This window comes from Balaenoptera ricei, chromosome 14, assembly GCF_028023285.1.
Source record: "Balaenoptera ricei isolate mBalRic1 chromosome 14, mBalRic1.hap2, whole genome shotgun sequence".
Lineage (NCBI taxonomy): Eukaryota > Metazoa > Chordata > Mammalia > Artiodactyla > Balaenopteridae > Balaenoptera > Balaenoptera ricei.
The window spans coordinates 74,577,931-74,603,213 of record NC_082652.1 but is presented as its reverse complement, the minus strand read 5'-3'; the positions used below and the strand labels follow the sequence as shown (position 1 = coordinate 74,603,213).

General features: G+C 37.8%; 1 protein-coding gene across 7 annotated transcripts in view; it reads left to right on the top strand.

Moving 5' to 3' along the window:
• CCDC68 (coiled-coil domain containing 68) overlaps window positions 1-22,849 on the top strand; it is a 51,192-nt gene extending 28,343 nt beyond the window's left edge. For 6 of the 7 annotated variants that reach the window (XM_059893924.1, XM_059893926.1, XM_059893925.1 and 3 more), the window contains 5 exons: window positions 343-425; window positions 8,366-8,471; window positions 9,792-9,875; window positions 18,217-18,293; window positions 20,743-22,849. In XM_059893924.1, the coding sequence (XP_059749907.1) occupies window positions 343-425; window positions 8,366-8,471; window positions 9,792-9,875; window positions 18,217-18,293; window positions 20,743-20,800 (408 nt within the window). In that variant the 3' untranslated portion in view covers window positions 20,801-22,849. The remainder of the gene's footprint in view (window positions 1-342; window positions 426-8,365; window positions 8,472-9,791; window positions 9,876-18,216; window positions 18,294-20,742) is intronic. The other variant, XM_059893930.1, reaches the window with a different exon arrangement.
• Window positions 22,850-25,283: the final 2,434 nt, after the last annotated feature.

Genomic DNA, 25,283 nt, shown 5'->3' with positions numbered 1-25,283 from the left:
CTTTTAGTGAACAGAAGCAGCGGAAAGCAAAGGTTCAAGTAAAAGAAACAGATTTAACATGTAGTCTGATTTGGCTCTTCCCTGTTACACTTGTAAAGCATGCAGGAGAATGCCTGCCCCGGACTTCACTGGGGTGGGTTGTAACAGCTCCAGATGAAATTAGCTCTTTAGCTCAAAACATATTTCTAGTATTACAAGAAGCATCTTTTGCGAACAGTTTGCAAGAATTCCTTGCTGAACACACACGCACATAGAGAGAAAGAACGAGAGAGAAAAAGACAGAGAGAGAGAGAGAAATAAAGGAAAAGAAATGAGCAAAAAATGTATTTTATCTTCTCCTAGGAAAAGAGAACACTGCTAGAAAAAAAACTGTCTTTGGAAAACAAGCTGCTGCATCTCAAATCCAAGGCTACATATGCTAAAAGGTTTGCAAATCTCCTAAGTAAAAGCAGTTCCTGGTATCTTTCCTCTCTTCGGGTCCACTGACCAGTGGATAGACGGCAACTATCCCCCAAGGGAAAGGAAGCCTGAAAGTGCAGGAGGAAGGGAGATTTCTTAGCATTAACAGTCATGTGCCTCTCCCTCCCTACCCACTGGGGAATCTGGACGGGGCAGAGGTCGCTGGGGGTACAGGGAAACTGGTGTGTGTACATGTGTGTGGTGGTTCGTTAATCCTTTTGAAGAGTGAATGAGCCTGTCCCCTCCCTGTTTACCCTTGGTGCTGAAGAGGATGCTGTTGAGGTCTCCATTCCCCTGATGCTTCTGATTTTGTTGATGGGTCTCTGCTACAGCCGGCACTAAATTAGCTAGCCCACACGTGGAATTGTAAGATAGGTTTGTCGTGCTCCCAACTTTGTTGAGAAGGAAGGAAATACTGTGAAAATCATCCTTAGCTCTTGGGACTTACTTACAAATACTAGTAATTCACAAGCAGTCCTGGTCCTTGTGTGCTGGGGTAGGGGTGGATTTATGGGTTTATGGATCTCGAATGGCTTGACTACTCAGCTGCTGTTAGAAAAATTCTCTGAAATATCATAGAATAACTCATATCATATGAAATTTCCTGAACTTTTCTTTTCCTTTCCTTTCTTTTTTTTCTTTTCTTTTAATTCTAAGCTTACCACAATCGTTATATATTCTGATATAACATTCAAAGTCAAATCTATTTCAAGATCTTAGTTCATCCCTCTAGAGCTATTGCTCTAGGCACTATTATGAATCTCAGAATGTACATATTCTTATTCTCATTTATTCAATAACATATGCTCAGACATCACTTTCTCTTGGTCTTTTGATTTTTTCCTATTTCCTTTTCCTTTCCCATTATCTCTCTTTCTCTTCATTGGACCTCATAAGCCAAAGTCCAGAACTGGGCTGACCCTGGCAATTGTACCTACATATTTGAAACACACTGGGATACCACTGATATTAATTTCTTCATATGCTTCCCTGTGAACACGCATGTAGCCCCAGAAGGTGGACGTCTGAGTTTCATAGCACTGTACATCTCTGTAGAGAATAAAGGAAATACTATGGAAAATATCCATAAGTCTTTGGAATTACTTGTATATACTCATAATTTAACTCTAAGTACATTTTTGGCTTACCTCTTTTTTTTTTTTCCCTAAAGAGAGCTTTTCCGTGCAGCAGAACTACAGCTGGTACACTGTGCCTTCCATTAAGAGTCCAGACAATGAGTTTGATTTATTCTTTACAAAATGATTTTTTATTGATAATAGAGGTTTTGTCAGTCTTTGAGCCAAAAATGTAATGGTTTTAAAAACCAAACTGATCTATTCTTTCAGTCCTATTATATATGAGCAGTCAGGATAAAGAATTCTCAAAAAGCTCTTGAGGAGGTTTTAGAAATATCTTGAGGGAAATGGAGCTTCTGTGTTTCCAGAAAGGTGTTTGAACATCCTGGCTTGTGCAGTTTTCATAAATTGTAGGTATCACAAATATTTATTTTACTTGTTATTTTGAGCCGTGTGTAGAGGTATTCACTTTGCTAAGTGACAAGAAAATGAAATCAGTATGAGTCAGATTCTTTTAGCTAAAGCAATAGAGACTTGGTTAAGCTACCATAAATAGGATTTCTGTTAGGTTAAGACTGAATAGATATGGCCATAAAGAAGATGTACTCATGGGAAGACAGGAGGACAACCCTTTAGCACCTAATGTGATTTGAAAAACCAGATTCTTTTGCTGATCCCACTTAGTGATGCGTGTTTATGCAGTTTCACTCTTTTCTTGTTCTTTGTTCTTCCTGGATGATTCATTACCTTTTCCCACCATTTTTCAACAGCTGGTTTATAGTCTCTGTATTTTCCTTTCAGATTCCAGAGGAAAGAGTGTGACTGTCCTAATACTACTTCCTGTATTGGCCAGATAGATCATCTTGACCAACCCCTGCTTTGACATCCAACCAATAGCCTTTGGCAGGCGTCCTCTCCCATCCTTGTGGGTGGCCTTCCCTTACTCAAAGAATAGCCTAGGGCTTCTTCCCTGAGCAGGGGGCTATGGGTGATTTAATTTCCCTTAAACAGATAGTTTGATAGGTGCCATGACTTTCTTGAATTGCAGTGAGTTTCATTCTACAATTTTGACAAAGAGATTAAAAAATTCAATATGTTGTAACTTGGCATTTCTAATATTAGAAAGCATCTCTGAGGATAACTTTTAAGCTTTTATAATTCAGAAGAAAAAGAGTTTCTTCTTGCATATGGATAATGTATGTACCATTATATTAAGCTAATCCTCACAATTACTTTTTTTTTTTTAACATCTTTATTGGAGTATAATTGCTTTACAATGGTGTGTATGTATATTTGTAGCTGATTCACTTTGTTATACAGCAGAAACTCACAATTACTGTTAACGGGAGTAAAAAGGTTTGGCAGAAGCATCTTTTTTAAAAACAAGGTTGACCCCATATTTCTACTACCATCAGTACTAACTGACACATGCGTAGTGCCTTTCAGTTTATAAAGTAACCCGAGGTACCTTATTTAATTTAATCTTTCCATCGACCTTTCAGGAAGGAAACAGAGCTTCTAATTGGTTACATGACTTGTCAAGATCACTCAGCTTTCCAGAAGTTGTAGGGCTGGGAGTTTGGGCTCTAGTATTGCCGTAGCAAAGCCTATGCTTGTTCTTCTATAGAGGAGACTTGACTTTTTTTCTCTTATTTCTGGAAACTCCAGAGACCTTTTCTCTGATTGGTTTCCTCAGTCCCCTGTGTGGCTACGAGTAGAAGGCAGTTTTCCAACTTCTCTCTCTGCCCTGTGATGTCACAGACAAACACACAGGCCCATTTTAGAGTTATCCCTTGGGGAACACATTTGGGCTTTGTAAAGACAAGTAGTGTGTTAGCTTCTCTATACCTGTAGAAGCTGCTTAGGGATGGTACATTCCTTAGAGGAAGAAACAGGGTATCTTGAAGATGTGGTTGCCTGTCAAAGCATACTGTTGTTACTTACATTGTACATTTATCTTTGGTAGTTTTGAGGGCTGTCTTAAGCCCCCCCCCATCCCCCACCCATTTAGTGCTACCACTGAAAACAACAATGGGGAAGATTTTGACTGGCAATAGTAATACATATTCCTGAGCTTTGGTTCAAATGTGAACAGAGCTATACCTACGTCTTGCTTATTCTTTCACCTTGGTCTGGCCTGGGAAAGGTAAGGACCTGGCGTCTCCTATTCTTATGGTTGTGATCGTCAGTTTCCCTCTCTTCCACTGGGGACTCACATTTAGTAATGGCCACCATAAAGGTCCAAAGAAACATCAAATCCTAAATAGCAGGAAACCTGAGTCCCTGTAGACTCTAGTATGATTTTTTCATAGCTTCAAAGAAGCTCCAGGATGCCACCAATCTCACTATCTTCTCTCTCAAGTGGGAATTCCATATGGGGTTATTCATATGCCCAATGCCTGGCCATGAGTACTGTGCCCAGAAGTAGCAGCATTGGGTACATGCAACATAGTTTCAGTTGCCACTTTTATTGCATTCATTTTGTCTCTCAGTATCTAGCTCTTTTTATTTCTTCTGGAATTTTCATTCCTATAAACAGCATAATGCATTAATCCCTGATAATAAGTACAATTTATAAAGACTTAAAAGGGTTATGTTCTGGGATTGTGCAAATATGGCCATCCTCATGTTCTTCATACCCTTTGCAATTACGTATTTATGTACCCTGAGTTCTAAGAAAATATAAGATCATTTACAAAAACTACATAAAAATAACATAATCCTTTAACTGGAAATAGATTAGATGAGAAGGCCAAGGAGATACAAGAACAGGTATATAATGAGGTTGGCCCACAAAATGTTTACACGTGCTCACAGTGGACCACTGACTCAATTTTAAATTTTCTAGCAGCCAACCCAACGAGAAAATTATGATTAGTTTTGTGATTCACAATGTCCAAGTGACTAAACCCAACCAGTTCTTTAGGAAACGTCCAGTTCTTTTTAATGTATCTATAAGGCCAGAGAGAAAAATTTCCAGGATATGTTCATAAAAAGTACCGTGAACGATGTCTTCAACAAAATCATTATAGTAAACACAGAAGCTGTACCTCAGAAAATACTTTTAAAAAGGATACCATGCCGCCAAAGAACAATTCAATCAAAGCCATTTTAACAGTGAGCAGCAGAGGGCAGTGTGGCAGGACTCAATAATGCTACCTCGGATGGTGGAAGTTAACCCCAAAATAGATTTTAAAGTATCCTGACAATTGGTTGGAGAGACAGTCCTTCATGACCTTGATTTCCTTTGACCAAGTCTTTGGCAGACATTGGCCAACAGAGAGATTGAGGATGTGCTTCTTGCCTAGTACTTATTCCACGGTCATCCCATGTTACTAAAGACACACCATTTGTTTTCACATTTCTGCAAGTTAAAGATAAGATTGACTTCCTCTCTTGAACACTGGGGAATCTAACATGAAGACCAGAAATGGTACTCTGTTCACTCTCCATCCGTAGTGATTTGAGACAGCATCCTCAGTTCCCTTTCTCAAAAGGGTGGAGCCAAGGTTTTCCTCTCTTTTTGTTTGGGCTTTTTCTCTGCTCCCATTGCCCTTTCTAGGCTGTGGACTTTCTCAGCTCCAAGCCTAGCATGTATGAAGCAAAAAGAAAACCCAGGGAACTCACCATTGTGTTGTTCCCTGGATCCCAAGGTCCCAAGCTAGTGTTCCTTCTTCTTTCCACCTTTCAGAGTCTTCTTGTGTTTGTTGATGTATAATGTTCAGGTTTTGGGTTGACTTAATAGGAAGAATAGGGGAAAACACATCTTCTACCTCTTTCTGGAAGCAGCAGTTTTCAATTCTATTTTAATTTCAACATTGACTTTGTATTTATATTGAGGCATTGGGAGGCAGAGCATAAATCCTAGATACAGACGTTTGGCCTCCTTTCCCAGGCCTGGCCTTCATTATGTTTCTTCTTACTGTTTTGCTTTAGTACATTAAGACTGAGTGCTTCAACTGAAAGCACTGAGTGCTTCAAGTGAAAGATAAATAACAGAGATTAAAGGGAGCTCAAATGCAGCTTATTTAGCTATATTCTCACATTCAAAGACCTTAAATGGATGACTAGGTTTTCTGTTTATTGAACAAACCTAAGAGATTTTTTTTTTTTGCAACTTCCTTAAATCACTGTTCTAGTGTATAATGCAGATAAGTCTGAAACCCCTACGCTTTCCAGAGTGCTTCCAGAAATACTTTTCTTCCATCTTAAGACCTGCTTCAGATTTTTATTTATTTACGGTGAGCTTGATGGTAATATTCTCATGAAATATATGGGGAAATTTCCTGAGTTTTCTACTTTGGAGAACATATCTACCCACTCCCATCCTTCTAAAGACTTTTTTGTCCATTCAGTCCCCGAGTTCTGGGTCATCATAAGACACGGTGAGACCATTTTGAATACTCACCTTTAATAATATACAGTATTTTCATATTTTATGAATTTTCCAAGCTGACCTGGCTCTGCAAAGCATCCCAAGTTCTTTCTCGTTATTCCCCAGGAAAGTCCTGAGTCTGACTGCTCTTTCCTCCTTTTCTTTTCTCTTTCTTTCCCTTCTCTCTGGAGCAATTTTGAATCTCAGCACCAGCTATGGGCCAGATTTCTGTTTGCCTTCTGTGTTGCTTTGATCCTTATGTCCACAACCTATCTTTTTTTGTGAAGTGCCTTTTTGAGTCACTTTCTAATTTTTCTGCTGGGTTCCTGTTCCATTGATTTGTAGATGTTCCTTATATATTCTGGATACAATGCCTTTATTAATTTATGTTACCGAGATTCTGAGGCTATCCTACTCACTCTCATTTGATGACTAGAAGTTTAAAATTTTTGTCTAGTCAAACTTATCTTTTACTTTGCAGTTAATATTGTTCTAAGTTCTATTTTAAAAATCTTTCTCTATTCCAAATTCATGAAGATGCTCTTCTATATTATCTTTTGAGAGTTTTTTGGGTCTCCAGTTTTATCTACATGGAATTTATTTTTTTGATGAAGTGAGGTTAGGATTAATTTTCTTTTTCATTTTTTCCTATGAGTATCCAGTTGTCACAATATCATTTGTTGAAAAGACTATCCTTTTTATAATATTCTGTAACAGCATCTTTGATATAAATTGTCTATTGGTCTATCTCTGTTATATATATGTATATGTAAAATAAAAGTAGCATGGATATAGCATAATTTGTTTTATCAGTCTTCTATTGATGAACATTTAGATCGTTTCCATTTTTTAATGCTATGAACAATAATGAACTACATTTCACATATATTTTATGCCATATATGTTGTGTAATTGTACAGTATTTTATAATATAAATGATTTCGTTCCATAGGATAAATAGTAATGGCTATCATTATACATCATTTGTACTTGTGCAAACATTTCTATAGTTTTATAGAAATTAATTTTTTCTACAGTAAAACAAACTCTTTTAAAAGCTCTCTCATACAAAACTGAACAAGGGAAAAAATCAAGACTGTCTTAAATATTGCAAATTGCCTGAAAGTTACTCGGCTTTGAGCGACCTTATTGTATATTAAACATTATTGAGACAACTGTAGTAGATTAGTGCTGTGCTACTCAAAGCACTCAAAGCCTGGCTCGTGGACCAGCAAAATCATTGGAACACCTGGAGCATGTTGGAAATGCAGACCCTCAAGCCCTACCCCGGCCTATTGGATTAGAATGTACATCTTAACAAGATCCCTGACAATTTAACAAGATCCTCCAATGCTTATTAAGTTTGAGAAGCAATGTTTTAGTACATGATGTAAAACAAAATGGAGACTCTTTTTAAAAAAATGAGAACAAGTTCCACCATAGTGTCACATGAATTTCTATGACCTTTGTAATATTTGTAGAGACTGTAAAAATCAGAATTACGATTGAATTGGATGTTGGCTACTAATTGTGAAACCTTAATAAACTAAAATAATATATTACTTTATAAAACGCTCATTTTCCGAAAGCACATTCACTTTATCTCTTTAAGCGTACAGTATAATCTTTTAATGCTGTAAAGGTAGGGATTGTTATACCTGTTATACTGAGGCTTAGAAAGGTTATGTGACTCCAAAATTACAATGCTCCCAAGTTTAGTGGTCTTGTCTCAAGGCATTTTGCCTCAAACTCTATTAATATAGGCAAGAAGAGAAATAGTCAAAAGCCATGTAATCAATGCCAGTTACTTAAATGGAGCTTTGGGAAAGGATGAATAATCTAAATTCAAACTTCAGTCATCTTTCTTCACCATGGTTAATGTGGACTCAAAATATTAGCTGGAATTTAATTTTTCTTTCCTTGCCTTATCTACATGTAGTAGAATTAACAAAAATAGGAAGCCAAAAAAAAAAAAAAAGACAAACACAGGCAATTCACAACCTATACTAACCCCTGTATCCTTGGAAGTTGGTTTCTGATATATGTGTTAAGTCTCCATTCCTGGCCCCATGTTCTATCCCATATGTGTGTGTTCCGATGGTTGCTAGGTCTGTGGATGCTCTTAGATGAGACAGATTAGATATATAAGTGCTTCACCTGGTTCGATGCAACTTGACTCAACTACCTGATGGAGGGAGGGAGTCACAGGTGGCCAGAGAGGAGCTTTTGACATGAATTGATCTTCTCATTCAAGTTCATGTCTGAGCTAATCAGAGCGTGCTTCATGACTGTTTATCTTCGGTGTGTCTTGTTTGGCATAAGGGACCCTGGGCATCTTACCCACATGTTGCCCAGTAGTAGAGTCATGTGTGAGGAGATCCTGGTAGCACAGCTGTAAAAATAGCTGTATAATGCTTTAGCAAATCTTTCTCTCTTTTTTCCTTTGCATTTCCAGTTGCCAGGATCTTCAAAAGGAGATTTCCCTCCTCCAGGAGCAGATCTCTCATCTGCAGTTTGTGATTCACTCCCAGCATCAGAACCTGCGCAGTGTCATCCAGGAGGTCAGATTAATCAAGTGTGTTTCTCTGGTAGCTAGTATGTTTACAGTGAGAAGACCAAATACGTGTGGCTTGCCTGGACTCTATGAGCACTGAGATTCTTCTCCGCATTGACATTTCCTTTTTATCCCCATGTGACAAGGCTCTGTTTTCAGTGTCCTCTTTTGTCTCTATGCCAACACCTGTGATGTTCTCAACGAAGATATTTGGGAAATTGTGTTTGCTCTTTAGATGTTTTGGTGTTTTTTTTTAAGTGTTCTGAGCCAGATAATGCACACTGTTCTTTAGCAGATTTTGTAGATTAGGACATTCAGCCCTTTCTTGAAGAAGAAATGATCTCTTTTCATAACCTCATAAGTGGTTAATTTACGTAGAGGGTGTGTTAGCACAGGCCTGTAACCTGGCCCTTCTTCGCTGGGAACATCTTGGCAGGTGAAAGAGAAGAGGTCATCGTGAAGGCAGCCAGATGGATGGTGAATTGCATACTCATACAGTTTATGTCAAGATTTGTATTGATCTGGTTTGGGAATCTGCTTTAGACTTAAAACCAGACCTTCATCCATCCTTTTATTTTAAAACTACCTAATATTTGTTTCTAAAAGGAGTCCTTCCAAATAACTCAAATGCCTTCTTGACCTAAATGTAACATTCATGGCTTGCTTCGGTAGGACCTCACCAAACAGCCAGAGAATTGAGTCATAGCACTTGAGAGTCAAGGAGGACAGAGGGGGCATCCCATGTCCTCATTTTACAGATGAGAAAACTGAGGCCCACAGTAGTTAAATGACAGAGGTAGCCTTGGAATCCACATGTTTCTTCTCTTCTGGCACCGTCCTGGATATCACCCCACATCCCCCAGTTCCACGTTGCCTCTTAACAGATGCTTTTCTTCCAAAGCAAAGTGGGCTCACCTTAATATGCTGCTGGTTGACCAGATCTCTGCCGCAGGGAGCTTCCCCATGCCAGACCACGGCCTTGCATCATGTCCCCTGGCCTCTGCCTATGCAGGATGAAAATGTTAGGTGACTGAGACACAGAACAAGGACGAGTGTTGCTTCCCACAGGATGCACTCCTGCTGAGTTTGGTTTAAACAGGTTTTCTAAAGATTAAAGTGTTTAATTGCACTGTCTGTGTGCTCTCGTCCCCAGGTGCCAATTTGTCCTGTTATTTTCTGTAGCCTGCTGAGTCCACTAATGCTTGGGATTTAATTTTGTTGATTTGATAAACATTACTTGACCACAGAAACCTGTACAATTTCTGACTTAAGGAACTATTCTCTGTTGCCTGACAAGATTTTTGCATTTGTGTTTCTTAAATCTTAGATGGAAGGCTTAAAAAATAATTTAAAAGAACAAGATAAAATAATTGAAGATCTGAAAGAAAAAGTTAACATACTGGAAGCCCAGGTAGGGAGGGCATCTGTTCTATATTTCAGTACGAATGTGAGTGTGGGTGTGTTCCGTATATTTGTGAGCCTGTGTGTGAATGTGTCCTGTGTGTGTGTGAGTGCTTGTGTGCGATGGCGTGCCAGTGTGACACTGTGTCCAAGTATGTCTGTATGTGAATGTGTGTGTCTGTGTGATTGTGTGTGACTGTGTCTATGTGTGTGTGTGAGGACATGCATGTGTCTCTATGTGGGTATGAATGTCTTTTTGTGAGTGTGTGTGTGCGTCTTCTATGTGTAAGAATTATAGCTTTGTGGGGGAGGTACTCTTAATAATTATTAAAATATTAAGTATTAAACATAATTTTATATTATTAAATTATTAATATTAAATATTATTAAATAATTGTTGAAAGTTTATTCAAATGTTCCAGAATACTTTCTCTACTGGGGAGACCAGTGATACTAACTCTCGATGTGGACTTGAGTTAGAAGCTTGGTCCAGGCCACTCTGGCGTGAACTCAGCTCTAGCCAGATAGCCGGGTTTGCTGTCTCCTGTCTTTGTTTCTTTCCTCCGTCCTGAGACGTCCTATTCCTCCTCTTTCTCCATCCATATCCATCAGGGCATCCAGGCTTTGCCTCAGGGCTCACCTACTTCAAGAAGCCAATTGAAATTTTCTTATGTTTCAGTGTTTTAAAACTTATCATAAAACTTTATAATACACTGTGATAAGATGTGCTTTACTCCTGCCAACTCATCCCCGCCTTGACTGGGGAAGCCCTTTTCAGGTGTTCAGCTGCAGTCCTGGGCTGGTGGTACCCCTACCTCACAGGAAGTACAGAGAAGCCCTGCGGTTATTGGAGCACCTGATGACCCCCAGGTGTCTCCAGCCCAGCTCTGCTTTGTGCTCAGTGCCACCCCTTCTGTCTCTGTTGAATAGCTCATCACGGACTGCCTAGACCTGGTCACCTTTTCTGCTTCATCCCTCAGCATCGTGACTTCTCTGTGTGTCACGTTGTCCTGTCCTGTGGAGTACAGAGATGCTCTGTCTTCATTGAAACCTGCTCTTCTTTTGGAGCTGTTCTCTTCCCCAGGACAGACCAGAGAGGAGCTCCATGATCGGACCCCCAGCACACGCCTCACCATTCTTTCCACCACCACATTCCTTCTGCTTTCCTCAAACAGAAGAAAAAAATCATAATAACATAAAGAGGTTGTAAATATTTTGCAACTTAAGTTTTGTAACCATCCCCCTGTTTTGCTGTTTCTACCTTCCTGGGACCACTGTTCTCTTTATTTTAGAGGGTAAGCTCATCGCATCTTGGGTTTTCCTTAGATTCTCACCTAAGTAAGATGTAAATAGGTTAGTTTACATCAAGTGATGTGATTTATGTTGCATTAGAGCCCCTTCCTCCTAAGAAATGTCTTTAAAGGCATTTCCTCCCAACGTTTCTTATGTAGTGGCCTTTTGACAAATGTTACTTGATAAAATATTTTTTCTTATAAATATTTTTCTTATAATATTTTAATAACTATTTTTTATTTTTTTACATAACTGACATATGGTCATTCATCCCATACAAATTAGGAAATATGGATGAGCAAATATAACAAGAAAACCACTCAAACATACCATCCAAGGGCAATTATTCAGCACAGTTGTGTATATCTCTATTTCTGTGGGAATTTTGTGCCTGTTACATACTTGTGTGTATATATTAGAGATACAGACTATATATGGCATCATTTTATTGTGTTTTTAAACTTTTATTTGTTTCATCAATTTTTTCATATCACTAGTTACGTAAGTCTGTAAATACTTATTGAGTGGCTACTATGGTGTAGGCACTAAGTTTGGATAAACAATGTTGAACAAAATAGCCATGAGCCCTGCTCTCTGGAATTTACTAACTAGTGAGGGAGACAGATACAAATAAATTAATATGTAACTAATAATATCTTGGAAAGGTTCTGCAGGAAAAGGACAAAATATTCTGGACGATAATACCTGGTTGGAAGAATGTATATGGACCGTTTAGATTGGTGGGTGGGAACAATTTCTCTAAGAAAATGAATTTCAATATGACCTTTGTGGAAAACTGGGTGGTAGGGCACGTCAGGTAGCCAGACAGGAGGCCATGTGGGTGCTTCTAATCTGAAAGAGCTGTAAATAGCATAGGATGACATCGGAAAGGTAGGAAGGGACTAGATCATAAAAAGCCTTTAGGCCATGCTAAGGTCTCTTTTTCTCTATAGAACAGTATAACAAGGAGGTCTTTGCTTAGCAGGCAAATTAAATTTACATTATCTTTTTAAAGAGCCACCAAAGTTTCCACTGTATTGCTATGAAATAATTTAGTTAACTTAATCTCTGCTGTTGGATTGTTTTCCAGTAGAGCTTTTGTAAACAGCAATGAATTCAACAGACTTTTACAAACATTACTGATTATTTGTATAATTACTTCCTCCCTTAAGATACATTTTTAGAAGTTGAATTGGTAACTCGAAGACTATCCATTTTTAAGATTGTTGATCTGTGTTCTCTGAATTTCCATGTCTGCTGGATCAGACATCTCCCTCAGCTGCCACAGCCTCACCTGCAGCTGCCTCTGCTCTTTCAATTTACTCTTTACGCACTTTCAGTCTTTCAGTTCTGACATTTCTGATCTGCCAATAGCCCTCTCTTTTCCTCTTTATTATTAAGTGATTTCAATATTTAAAAATCCTTTGGTATCGTTCTAATGAAATCTAAGAAAGTAGAGATGAAAAACACACGTGTTCAGATTGCTATTTTGAGCTGGAATTCTCATTTAGATCCAAGTTTATCTGTAATTCAAGGCAGTCCGGTGTAAGGTAGGGATCTACTTTTTTAGTTGTCTCACTTTATTGAGCAGTCTGGCCTTCCTTCATGAATTTGAAATGCCGATATATCCTAGACTAAATTTTTATGCTGGAAATCTGTTCCAATGGTGTATCTGCCTATTTGGCTCCAATGCCCTACTGCTTTAATTATCATACATCTGTAATACATTTTAATTGGAGAGATCGTTGCCTTTCTCTGATCTTTCGTTATGGTCCTAGGCTCTGGTCATGTCTAATTAAGTGTTAGCCCTCATCACAGAGTCAGGGCATCAATGGTGCTACTGCTTCTAATTCAATCTTATATTCTTTGGTTGTGTCTCTATTTATGTCATCCCCAAAGCTAATTTTATTGTCCTAAGTAAACTGGCAACTTAACCTATACACTACATTATCCAATTGGCCTTTTGGTGTAATAGTTAGACCAGAATAATGTATTGCTTCCATTGCACTGCTTCTATATCCCCAAATTTAGCAAATAATTTCTGACTAGCCACTCAGTGTGATAGCAGGAAGCAATAGATTGTGTTCCCCTCATGGAAACTTCTTGGTTGGATGCAGTCTGCCCACGTTGATGGGACAGCATGTCTCAGTACTGCCTAAGATTCTCTGTATGAAGTTGATTCAAACTACTATTTTCTAACATTCTCTTTTATTTAAAAAAGTCTTCAGATAATAGCAGTATTGATGAATGTCTTTTATGACCTCAGAATTTATTGTCTTCAGTAGATAAATCGTTTCCTTCACTGCAGGGAATGTTACAATGCCCTTTTCAGCTTTAAAAAGCCCGTCCAAGCCACATTAGTTTATTTATTCAGCAAATAGTTTTGTGTGTTTATGATGTACCAGGAAATGTTCTAAGTGGTAGGTACATGGTATGAACAGGACACACTGTCCTGACTTCATCTAGCTGTATTTTAATTGAAGATACATACAGTAAATACATAAACAAGTAAGTACACAACTTAATAAGGGAGAGGTAACTGCTCCGAGAAGAGTAGAACAATGTGACAGTTATAAAGTGATGGGAGTCAGGAAGAGCATCTCTGAGCCTGTGATCTTGGACCAGGTACCTGAATTTAGTAAGTGCTTGAGCTGGAGTGAACCTGTTTCTAGTCTAGCCCTAGACTAGAAGATCTTAAACTGGGAGGACGTATGCAGGGGTGTACTACCTTGCACACAAACGTAGGACTATCCTATTTTGAAATAACAGTGTGAGCCGATTCAGTTTATGAAAAATTGGTCACCAGAGCTGAACAACCCTTTTAAAGACATCAACTTTCTAAACCATACAGACAGCATAGTTTTCTCATCCATAATAAACAACTCATCTCTTTTAAGGCATGCTACATACTTCATTTTGTTTAATCTTCAAAGCTACTCTGGGAGAAAGTTATTATTTATTCCCTCGGGGGTTAAACTGAGATTAAGAGAAGTTAAGACACTTGTTCAAAATCACTTGGCTGCATTTGAGTCTTCCTGACTTTGAAGCACATGCTTTTCATCCCCCAATATCTACTTATCTGAGTGATCAAATAAGTGTGTGTATGTGCAGATATGCATGTGTGTCAATATACACACAGTTGTATTTAAAAATGATATATATTTCTATATATTTAGAAATGAACAGATATAATGTTAAATTTGCAGGATCATTTGTCTGTATTTTAGCCATTGTCACATTTACTACATTAAATGTTTTTCTGTTTTCCAGTTTTTTGACTCATGGAAACGAATACTTTTTTCTGTGTATTCTTTTCTATCCTACCAAGCACTTCCCCCTCCTCCACAAGGGGATAAAATTCACTCATCTAACTCTGTCCTTTTTTTTTTCTTTTCAATCTTTCAGGATTTTAAACCTCTTTTAAGTATCACCAGAAAATTTCTGCTTAACTCTGCCAAAATTATTTACTTTTCTTTCTACTTTGGCATATCTTTCATCATCTTAATTTACAGCTCCGAAATTCATCTCACATTTCACACATTTCTAACTTCTTCACTAATGACATGCTCATATGAAAATGCATCTTCAGAAATTACTCCACTTTCTAGACTTTGAAGAATATCCTACTTTATGTAATCACCATCATCCCTAAAATTTAATTTACTTCCAAGAGCATGTTGCTAGAAGTTTAAGTATGCAAAAATTAGGTTCTTTTGGAAAACTGTGTCAGTGAACTCTCCTTGGATAGAATCATAATAATGGTGGACTTTCTCTGGTCATTGATTTGTAATTTTGTAAACTAATGATGAAAACTCATGCATTTGGTTGTTCTAGTTAAAGAAAAGCATATGAAAGCCCATGAATCAAAATAAAGACCTAAATCCAGTAGATGAAATAAATCATCACAGAAGTTGAAATATATGAAAATAAAGACAGTCTGAGCTGATAACTCTTATGCTTCTGCATTGTTTGGAAGGCAACAACTTGAGAAAGTAGGAGTTTATTTTGGAAAAACTCCAAATAGCTTCTACATACTTGTCCAGCCACAAAAATATTTTTATTCCAATGCTTGTAGTCATCATGATATTGTGTTTCAAGTTGTGCTTCATAACTTGTAAAGTATGGTACAGAGAGGAGTTTTTCTTAGCCACGTACTTGGCCCTGATATATGCCTGCACTTGTTTGGAGTGTATATTCGATATATCTCCATTATACAAGGAACATCTATATCTTCAATTTGTGAAATCTGAAGTACATTTCCTGAGTGAGACTTAAGTGCTTAACTCTTGAAATATCACAGTGAAATGATTCATGTGTGAAGATTTTTGCTCCATCTTTTATTTATTATTCCGTGTAGATGCCGAGGGATAAGAAGGTACAAAATTCACATCTTGTCTCTGCTTTCCTTAGTTCAGTAGTTCTTCATCTTAACTGTACATTAGTATCACCTGTGGAATTTTGAAAACTCCTGAACCTAGACTACAACCAAACTAAATGGAAACTTTGGGGGTAGGACCCAGGCATCACTAGATTGTAAATCTCCCAGATAATTCCAGTATACAACCAACGTTTAAAACTACTCTGGTCCAGTGGCTCTCTGATGTGAGCAGACATCAGAATCATCTGACGAACATCTTAAAACGCATCACCCGGCCACCCCGGGTTTCTGGTCCAATGGCTTGGTTGGGAATTGAGGATTTGTAGTTCTAATAAGTTCCCAGGGGATGTTCAGATTGTTGATTCCAGGATTACACTTTAAGAACTGTGCCTTCATCTTTTTTCTCTCCCTTTTTTCCACCTAACCCATTTCACCTTGTCTTCAAGGTCCAGGTTAAACATCCTTGTGTAGGAAAATTATTCTAGTCACACTGATTTCTGTTTATACCTTTGAATTACTGACTGCCTTATGGCATCTCTTGAATCACATTTAATTAATTTATTTATAATTTTTTAATGGTCACATGTTTATCACCTCCACCATACGATGCATCCTGTGTGCTAAAAGGGAAGATACTATCCTTTCTTGTGCTGTCTCACATTCCCTATGCTCCTGGTACGGTGCCGCAGACATGGCAGGGACTGAGTAACCGGGTGTATTGCGGGCGGCTGGATGTTTGGGGTAGATTCATTGTTGATTAATACCCTGACAGTTCGCTGTCTTCTCTTTCCTATGTATCATACCTGGAATCCTTTCAGAAATCACTGAATCTCTTTATCTCCTGGGGTCCACCGATTGCTTATTTGTAACATAAGGAGGCTGGGCGAATTCCTCTGGTCACAGAAAAATAACATCTTGCAGGGAAAAGAGCATGAGCTTTGGAGTCAGACGGGCCTGCATAAAGCCTGCACATTTGCAGACCCATGCTGCATATACTACCTGTGGGTCATTGGAGGCAAGCTTCCTCGTCAATTTGAGTTTTGCCAGCCTTATTTCTTTCACATACATGACAATGAAAGTTACTCCTCAGAGATGAGTTTATATCGAATAAAAGAATGTCTGGAAAACACCAGGCAAAAGTCTTGACATTTGCTAGGTACTCAGAATTATTAACTCTTTTTCTTCCATCAAAATTCTGGTGTCTATTTCCCAAAACCATGCATTCTGGTGCTGGCTTACTCCAAACCAGCAGATGGAGTCTTACAAAATAACTTTTAAACTTCAATTATATGACTTTTTAAGTCCTTCGTTTCCTACCAGGGAAGGGAGCTGGTGTGTTGCTGTTCTTTGAGAACCATGGCTCCCCTTCTGCCTTCCTCCCACGGTTACCTTTCAGGCCCAGAACTTTCTGTGCAGATGTATCCTTGAAAGACTTCTGGCCTGCCCATGCAGCCAACTGGCAAGTCAACCTTGGGCATGAGTCTTCGCTGGGAAGTCTCACTTTCCAGATCTGTAAAAAGAAATTGTTTGGCTTGGCTGCGTTGTAGAGAAAGTATTGTCTCTGGACTGGGAGGCCCTGACTTTGTGGGGGGTTTTCTTTCACTTTTTCTTTTTATTAATTTTTCTTGGAATATAGTTGCTTTACAATGTCGTGTTAGTTTCTACTGTACAGCAAAGTGAATCAGCTATACTTATACATATATCCCCTCTTTTTTGGATTTCCTTCCCATTTATGGGAGGACCTGACTTTGAGTCTTGAGTGCTGCCCTGAACAAGACGTTAAACTCTTTGGACCTCAGTTTTTAGATATAATAATGGTCCTTGGACTAGAAAGTCATAACCAACTGTCTTTCAGTCTTAAAATCTGTTCCAGACACTGAGCTGAGTAGTTTACGTACTTTTATTTCATTTCAGAACCTGTGAAGAAGGGTCTATGATCATATCTGTTAATACAGATGAGGAAATTAGGCACAGAGAGGATAAGTAAACTAACTGAGGTCACACAGCTAGCAAGTGGTTGTGCTAGGATTTGTACCTGAAAACTTAAACGCTTTCCCTTCCTGTTATTAGCCATTGCATTATCTCCCAGAATTCTAAGGTGCTTCCAGATTTAAAATATTATGGTCATATGATATCTGTTTCTTCCACCTTATATATGGTAGTCAGGACCGCTACTACTAGAGATGAAGAAACTGAGGCTTCGATGAGAATATTGAGGCTAAGGATGCCGTGAACCAAAAGAACAGATGGTGCCTATTTTCATGGAGTTTCTAATCAAGAGATTGCACGAGAAAGACAAATGTGCAATAAATATCGTGCGTGTCTTTCAAAAGGTTCTTTAATAGAGTTCTTTCATGAAGTTCTTCGCATCTGTCCATATAAAAGAAACTGTAAATTGAAACAGAGAGTTCAGCTGTTGAATTTCAGAGGCTAAGTCAGAATACTAAATTTGAATCCCTTGGTAAATTATGCATTTTTCAAGGAGTGTTTGTATTTTCAGAAGTAATATTTGGGGACTCGCAACTGGCTACGTTCTGTGTTCTAATACAGTGACTGGAGCAACAGACTTACTGCTAAGGAGGGATGTAGATGGTGGGTCGCCCAGAAACACTAAGCATGTGACTAGTAAATGTGCTAACACACATGTGATCTCTGCACATTTTTTTTTTTTCTATTTCAGAACAAAGAACTAAAAACCAAGGTGGCACTTTGGTCTGAAACTCCTAGGCCGAAGGTATCCAAGGCTGTCTCTACAAGGTAAGGCCTCTCTTCCCCCACCGCCATCTGCCTTCACGACTCCTGTTGAACACGGTTGACATTTATACCATTTGAGAAATTATCCAATCAATTAATACTTACATAATCACGTGTTTACGGTCTGTCTCCCGGTTCTTTGAGAGTGGGAACTCTATTAATCTTGTTAACCACTGAATCCTTGAAGCCTGATATATGAATACTTACTTTATGAGTAAATGAATGAACAAATTTAGATATCTTTTTTCCTCTTCTTTGGCATAAAACAAGCCCAGTGTTGGCTTCAATACTTAATCCAAACAGTACAGATTATCTCCTCCACCATCCTTGTTCCTCCATTGCTCATATTTTCTGTGTCACCGATGGGCATTTTAATCATAAATCATGTGTATTTATTTAAGTTTCCATGTCTGTCTCTCAAGTCGATTGTAAATGTCAAGAGGGCAGGAATAGTTCCTTGTTTTTCACTTTATTTCCTGCATTGTTAAGGACAAGTGTCTTCAACAACTACCTAATAATGAACGAATGAAGCAATGATAATGACCCCCTAAAGCAATGGAAATAATAGTTGAAACCATCACATCACTTTCTAATGTTGACAGAATCAGAAGTGAGAGGTCTGTAAAAAAAAAAAAAAAAAAAAAAAAAAAAGACTTCTGGGCTCAAGTCTCATTTCCATAAAATTCCATGAAATTATCACTTAAAAGAAAACATAGTCTGTAATTACATGAATCATTTAGAAAGTGATTAAAAACTTCCTGTTCTAGCAACTTTTGAATTCCCAGCCTACTCTCTCTAGGGCCGAAACCCATTTTCTGAAACTCTCTTCTGCACAGTGCCTGATGTGGAGAATCAGATCCCCCATGATTAGCCCCAGTCTAGGGATTCAAGTAGATCTTTCTCCCTCTTCAAGACACCCTGCAACCATGCTTCACTTTGCTAATGATGTATGTAATTAGAGACTAGAGATGACGCATTATGCATCAAGTTTTCTAAAATCTTTGGGACCCCAGATGCTAAGTCATTGACTTTTTGGCCAACAGCTCTGCAACATCTAATAAAGAAAAATTAAGCCCGAGAAGTATTAAAAGAGGAAGTGAAATGCCCACATTTCAGAAGCAGTAAGAGACGCAGACACTTCAGAGCAGGAAGAGATGAAGAGTTTAGAATAGAAAGGGAAGCATGACTTTCCAAGGAAAGGGAGGATGGTCGATTTTAGATCCTTTACCAGATACATCCTCTTGGGGTAGTGAGGTATCATGGCCACCCTCAGCTGTTTTGACCCTGGAGGGAATGGAGCCAGAGTAGAGCAGAGGAGGGAGCAACACGTGGTCTCCATATTGTACAGACCCCAGTATTGCGTGATGAGACTCAGGCTGGTAAAAAGGGGATGAGTTTGAGAGAATGACTTCTACGGCCAGTTCTTTAGCTGCAGTTCATTCATAAAGGTAGTTTTAAAGACTTTTTTTCTCCCTATGACTGAGGAAAGGTCAAATGGGAAATTTTCCTAATTGAAATAGGGAAACTGGAATGAATGTGCCCTTTGTTTTATGATTTTGGTAGAAATTCCAATAGTAATGATATATCTATAATGGTAGGTCTCATGTTTGCAAAATGAAATCTGACCAATTGACCATTTGAGAATGTAAGTGGTTGTATGGTTCGGTAAGTCTAGATTCACCAACGTAGAATGGAATTATAACTCTCGGGAGGAATTAGAGTGTAAAAGTAGCCATTAATGCAAAGAGAAACAAGCATCACATATATTTAAAAATTAATCTTGGCAAATCTCTTAAATCACTCATAAAATAGAATTCTCTCAGTCAGTACAAAAAAAAAAAAAACAAAGTTTTTTTTCCCCAAGCATTAGAACGTATAGATGTTTCTTAAGTTGAACACCAAAGAAATGGTTTGCTGGATATTGAGGATCAGGTTGTTAGAAAACAACAAAACAGCAACAATAAAACACACATATATACATATATGTGTTCATATGTGTGCACACACATATTGATGTGTGCATGTGTATATTTGTGTGTGTGTGTGTGTATACATATTTTTTAAACTAGACTCACACAGTGAGGAGAGAAGTTTAGGCTATGAGAAACCCACAGAACTAAAATGTCCTGACGGAACAGTCGATTTGTGTGTCCCATCTCCAAGTCACTCTGGTGCATGTCTTCACTGAGTAGAAGGGCAGACACACTCTCACTCTTCCTCACTCCTGTCCTCTTACAACCAGATGCATTTACATAAGGTTAATGCATCCATAATGTGCTTCTACTGTGCCTCATGGGGAATTAGAATCAATCAATCATCATCTATTCGGTTAAAGCAATTAGTTCAGACTTGGTAGTACAGCAGTAGTGGAGATGGTAATGGAGTGGTACAGCAGTTATATCAGTAAAGTTTTATGTGCTCGATTTTGATAATTGTGTGGTCTTTTCCGCAGTGAATTGAAGACTGAAGGCATGACCCCATATTTGATGTTGGTTAGGCTACGGAAATGAGCCGCCTGGCTGAAGATCTGAATGAGAAAAATCACTACCTGCGTCTTATTTACTCCTTGAAACACAGTCTAAATTTACATATTAAAACTGCTCAATGCCAGTATTTAATGGAATTTATTGTATTATATTTAATGTATACATCAATAACTTTGCAGGAAGATGACATTTCAGAAAATCAAACAAATATATATTCAAAGAAAGGAACTCTTTCTTCAAAACGTACTAATGGATGAAGAAACCAGATGCTTTCCCATGATGGAAGATGAATTTTGCTTTAAACTTAAAAAAAAAAAATGAATTTTTTTTTTTTTTGGCAGAGTTTTGCTGAAGGGACTGGTTAAGGTTGTCAACTTTGACCTTTTGATAGTGGTTTTTATGTACAATCATCCCTAGGTATCCACAGGAGATTGGTTCCAAGAGCCCCCTCGGGTACCAAAACCCATTCGGATGCTCAGTCCCATATATAAAATGGCAGAGTGCAGTTGGCCCTCTGTATCCATGGTTTCCACATCCATGGATTCAACCAATCATCAGTGTGGAACCTGCAGGTACAGAGGGCTGACTGTACATAAATGTAAGGAAAAATATACAGGCATGCTTCCTTTTACTGTGCTTCACAGACTCTGTGGTTTTTTTTTTACAAATTGAAGGTTTGTGGCAACCTTGCGTTGTCAGATGATGGTTAGCATTTTTTGGCAATAAAATGTTTTTAAATTAAGGTATGTATATATATATTTTTAGATATAATGCTATTGCACACTTAGGCTACAATATAGTGTAAACATGACTTTTAGATTCACTGGGAAACCAGAAATTTCATGTGACTCGCTTTGTTGTGATATTCTCTTTAAATTGGTGCTCTGGTACTGAACCTGCGATATCTGTGTGTGTGTATGTGTGTGAATAAATGATATATTTTAAAGTTGACTTTTGGATAATAACAAATATCTTACCGTGATATAAATTCATCTCCTATTTATGCCACATTGAAGATTTTTGGTAATGCATTTCCTGGCACATGTGTAGGGGTGTTGGGATCATGAATTCTGCTTTAAGCATCTGCTGTGTGGTAGGAGATTTCACCTTTCACTTGGAGATCACTTAGGTTCCTCTTATACCCCAACCATCATGCTGGGTTGTAATAAATGTGAGCTTTTGGAATGGACCCATCTAACTGACCTAACAACCTGGATGATTTCCATTAGAATAATGAATTTTCAAATCAAAAATGGAAGGACACTGTTGAATTTTATTTGGGTTTCACTATATTCATTTTTGAACACAGAAGTACAGTTCAATGTAATACAGGTAGGACCTGCTCATGTGGTCTCCAGCTTCACTTTGGGATGGTGTTTGGATCTCTTGAGAATAAGAATAAGCAGCTTCAGAAGTCTAAAAAGATCTGAACTCTTCAAATACAAAAGTATTGTTTTACTAACATCAGTAGATCATTTATTTGTCAGGTATAGATTATTTCCTATCTCCTCATCTTTTCGGCTTCATCATTTGAATTGTTTCTTTAAATAAACATTTCTGAGTGATTAAAAAATCATTACAATGGAGAATGAAATTTATTAGTCTAAAAGTAGTACCACACAAAATACAAAAACAAAAACCTCAATTGTAGTCAAAGTATTTGTACTTATAATTATACTAATCAAAATATTGGATAAGAAGGTCTGAGGGGCTTCCCTGGTGGCGCAGTGGTTGAGAATCTGCCTGCCAATGCAGAGGACACAGGTTTGAGCCCTGGTCTGGGAAGATCCCACATGCCGCGGAGCAACTGGGCCCGTGAGCCACAACTACTGAGCCTGCGCGTCTGGAGCCTGTGCTCTGCAACAAGAGAGGCCGCGATAGTGAGAGGCCCGCGCACCGCGATGAAGAATGGCCCCCGCTTGCCACAACTAGAGAAAGCCCTCGCACAGAAACGAAGATCCAACACAGCCATTAATAAATAAATAAAGCACACCTAGTATAGTGTAATAAAAAAAAAAAAAAATTGATTAAAAAAAAAAAAGAAGGTCTGAGGTGGGCTATGAAGTAACTACATGGAGGTGGGAAATGAAAAGAAACTTAGTTTCACTTTGATTACATATATTGTTACAAATTATCATTAAGAAATGTTTGGTATAATATATACCATTATAATATATATATATATATAATATATATAATATATATATAATATATACCATTTTAATAATTGCTTATGATATGCCTTAAAATAAAGAAAATTGATGCCATATTTTGTGGGTTTTGTTTTTGTTTCTTTTTACATTAAAATTATTATGCATAAATGAATTAAGTAGTTGTTATTTGACTGTTAATGACAATATAACCCATAATAAATAGTTTTTGTCAGTGAGCAGATATTTAGATAGCTCCTGGAATTTTTCTCCTAATTTTCTGTGAATCCAAATTAACAGCGAAAGTAATCTATTATGTTTTTATTCTAAATTTGAAAAAATGGTAGCATTATAAAATTAAGAACACACAAACACTTTATCGAATTCTTTCATACTGTTTCACTTTGAAAATTCTTTAATGACCTGACATCTTCTGATCTGAAAATAATTATAGAATCTTTATCAATATCAGAGTAGGGATCCAATCTATCAATAACTAAAAATTCTTTAAACAAATATCATAAACATTATAATTCCTTTCCTACATCTCTTCCTTCCTGCCTTCATATTGAAATATAACTCAACAATAAAAATAAACCACAAATATTACAACAATGGATAAATATCAAATTATTATACTTGAAAAAATCCAGAAGAAAAACAGAGGATATTACCGTATTATTTTATGGGGACAGAGAGCAAATCAGTATTTGGGGACAGGAGTAGAGGGAGAGAGTGTGAAGGAGTACAGGGAAACATTGGGAAGTAATAGCATGTTCAGTGTGTTGATAATGGTCATATTTTCGTGGGTATGTTTCATGACAAAAAATCAATAAATTGTACAATTTAAACATTTACTTCAATAAAGGAGTAAAAAAATTTTAAGGTAAAACTATGTTATTCTACAATCCACCCAGTTCGTTTCGCACACAAGATTCATTCATTTCTTCTTTCACCAAATATTTATTGGGGCTCTCTATTTGCCAGGCACTGTTCGAGATGCCAAGGCGACAGCAGTGGGGAGAGGGAAGAGGTGCATTTGGCAGGGAAGAAAGAAAAGGGGAAAATCTCTACCTTCATGGAAATATCTTCCAATGATGAGGAACAGATAAACTCAGGGAAGTCCTATGGACTATGAAGAAAAGTGAAGCAGAACATAGGGATAGGGAGTTACCAGGGGTGAAAGGCTGTGGCAGCAATTTTTATTTGACTGACCATTGAAACTAAATGGTGTATAGATCGGTCAGTTAAATAGGATACTGATTTTAAATAAGACCTCTCTCTTTGAAGATAATATTTAAGCAAAGATAGGAAGAATGCTAGGGAAGTGACTGGGAGGAGATGTTTTTTGGTGGAAGAGGGGTCCAGGCAGAGGCAAGCACAAGTGCATGAGCCCCTAGGGACAGGCAGGCCAGGTGTATTCTGGAATAGCCAGGACATCAGCTGGACGGGCATGGAAAGAATAAGCCCCAGTACTGTCTAAACTATTTTCCACGCAATGTATTCCTTCACATTTCCATTGTATAAGTCATCCCTTTTATTTGTTTAGAAAGTTCTCCTTCAAGTTCTTTTTTGACTTCCTAGTGGTGGTAAGCTAATGATTTTCAGGAATCTGTATCTCAATCCCCTCCTTTGCCCATGTTTCCCTGACATACTGAACAAGCTCATGTTCTGTGGAAGGGGCAGTGAAGAGAAAACTGTCCTTAAAAGGTTCATTTGAGAAGTCTTGTTTTGACCTACCCTGTTGGCCTAGGGGACTCACGCAGAACTGCTCTTGGAAGTCAAGGCAGGAGAAGGGGTCCCGTGAGCCTGGGTAATATGGATTCATAATCCAATGTGTTAACTAACATGATGCCAAGTTGCTCCTTCTGGTTCATTTTTTCTGGTTCATTGATAGATTGGATCCCTACTCTGATATGAGAGTGAATGAACTCATGATGTAAGTTTCTCTAGGGAATCAATCAAAGAGATTGAAATCTGCTTTTTTTTTTAAAAAAAACCTTTTGGTTAAAGGTTTAAAAAAGAGAGTCTTTTTTAAGAGAGTCTTTCTCTCAGAGACCTACAGAAATGGTCCAAAGTGATGATAATTTCAAAAATCTGATTCCTATCACAAAATTTTTCTATTACTTACAATATAGGCTCAGTCAAATTATAATTAGTGTGTTGGCCTCCTAAACCATAATGCAAGTCCCCTAAATGAGTTTCTAACAGAAGAGCAATGCTCACACTCTTATTACAGCGATTCTTTCTCCACAAGTAGTAATCCATATTAGAAATGAAATTTTCCTTGGTATAGAGAACTGCGATCATACAAATACCTTACATACAGTTTTAAAAAGAGAAATCCTACCATTACA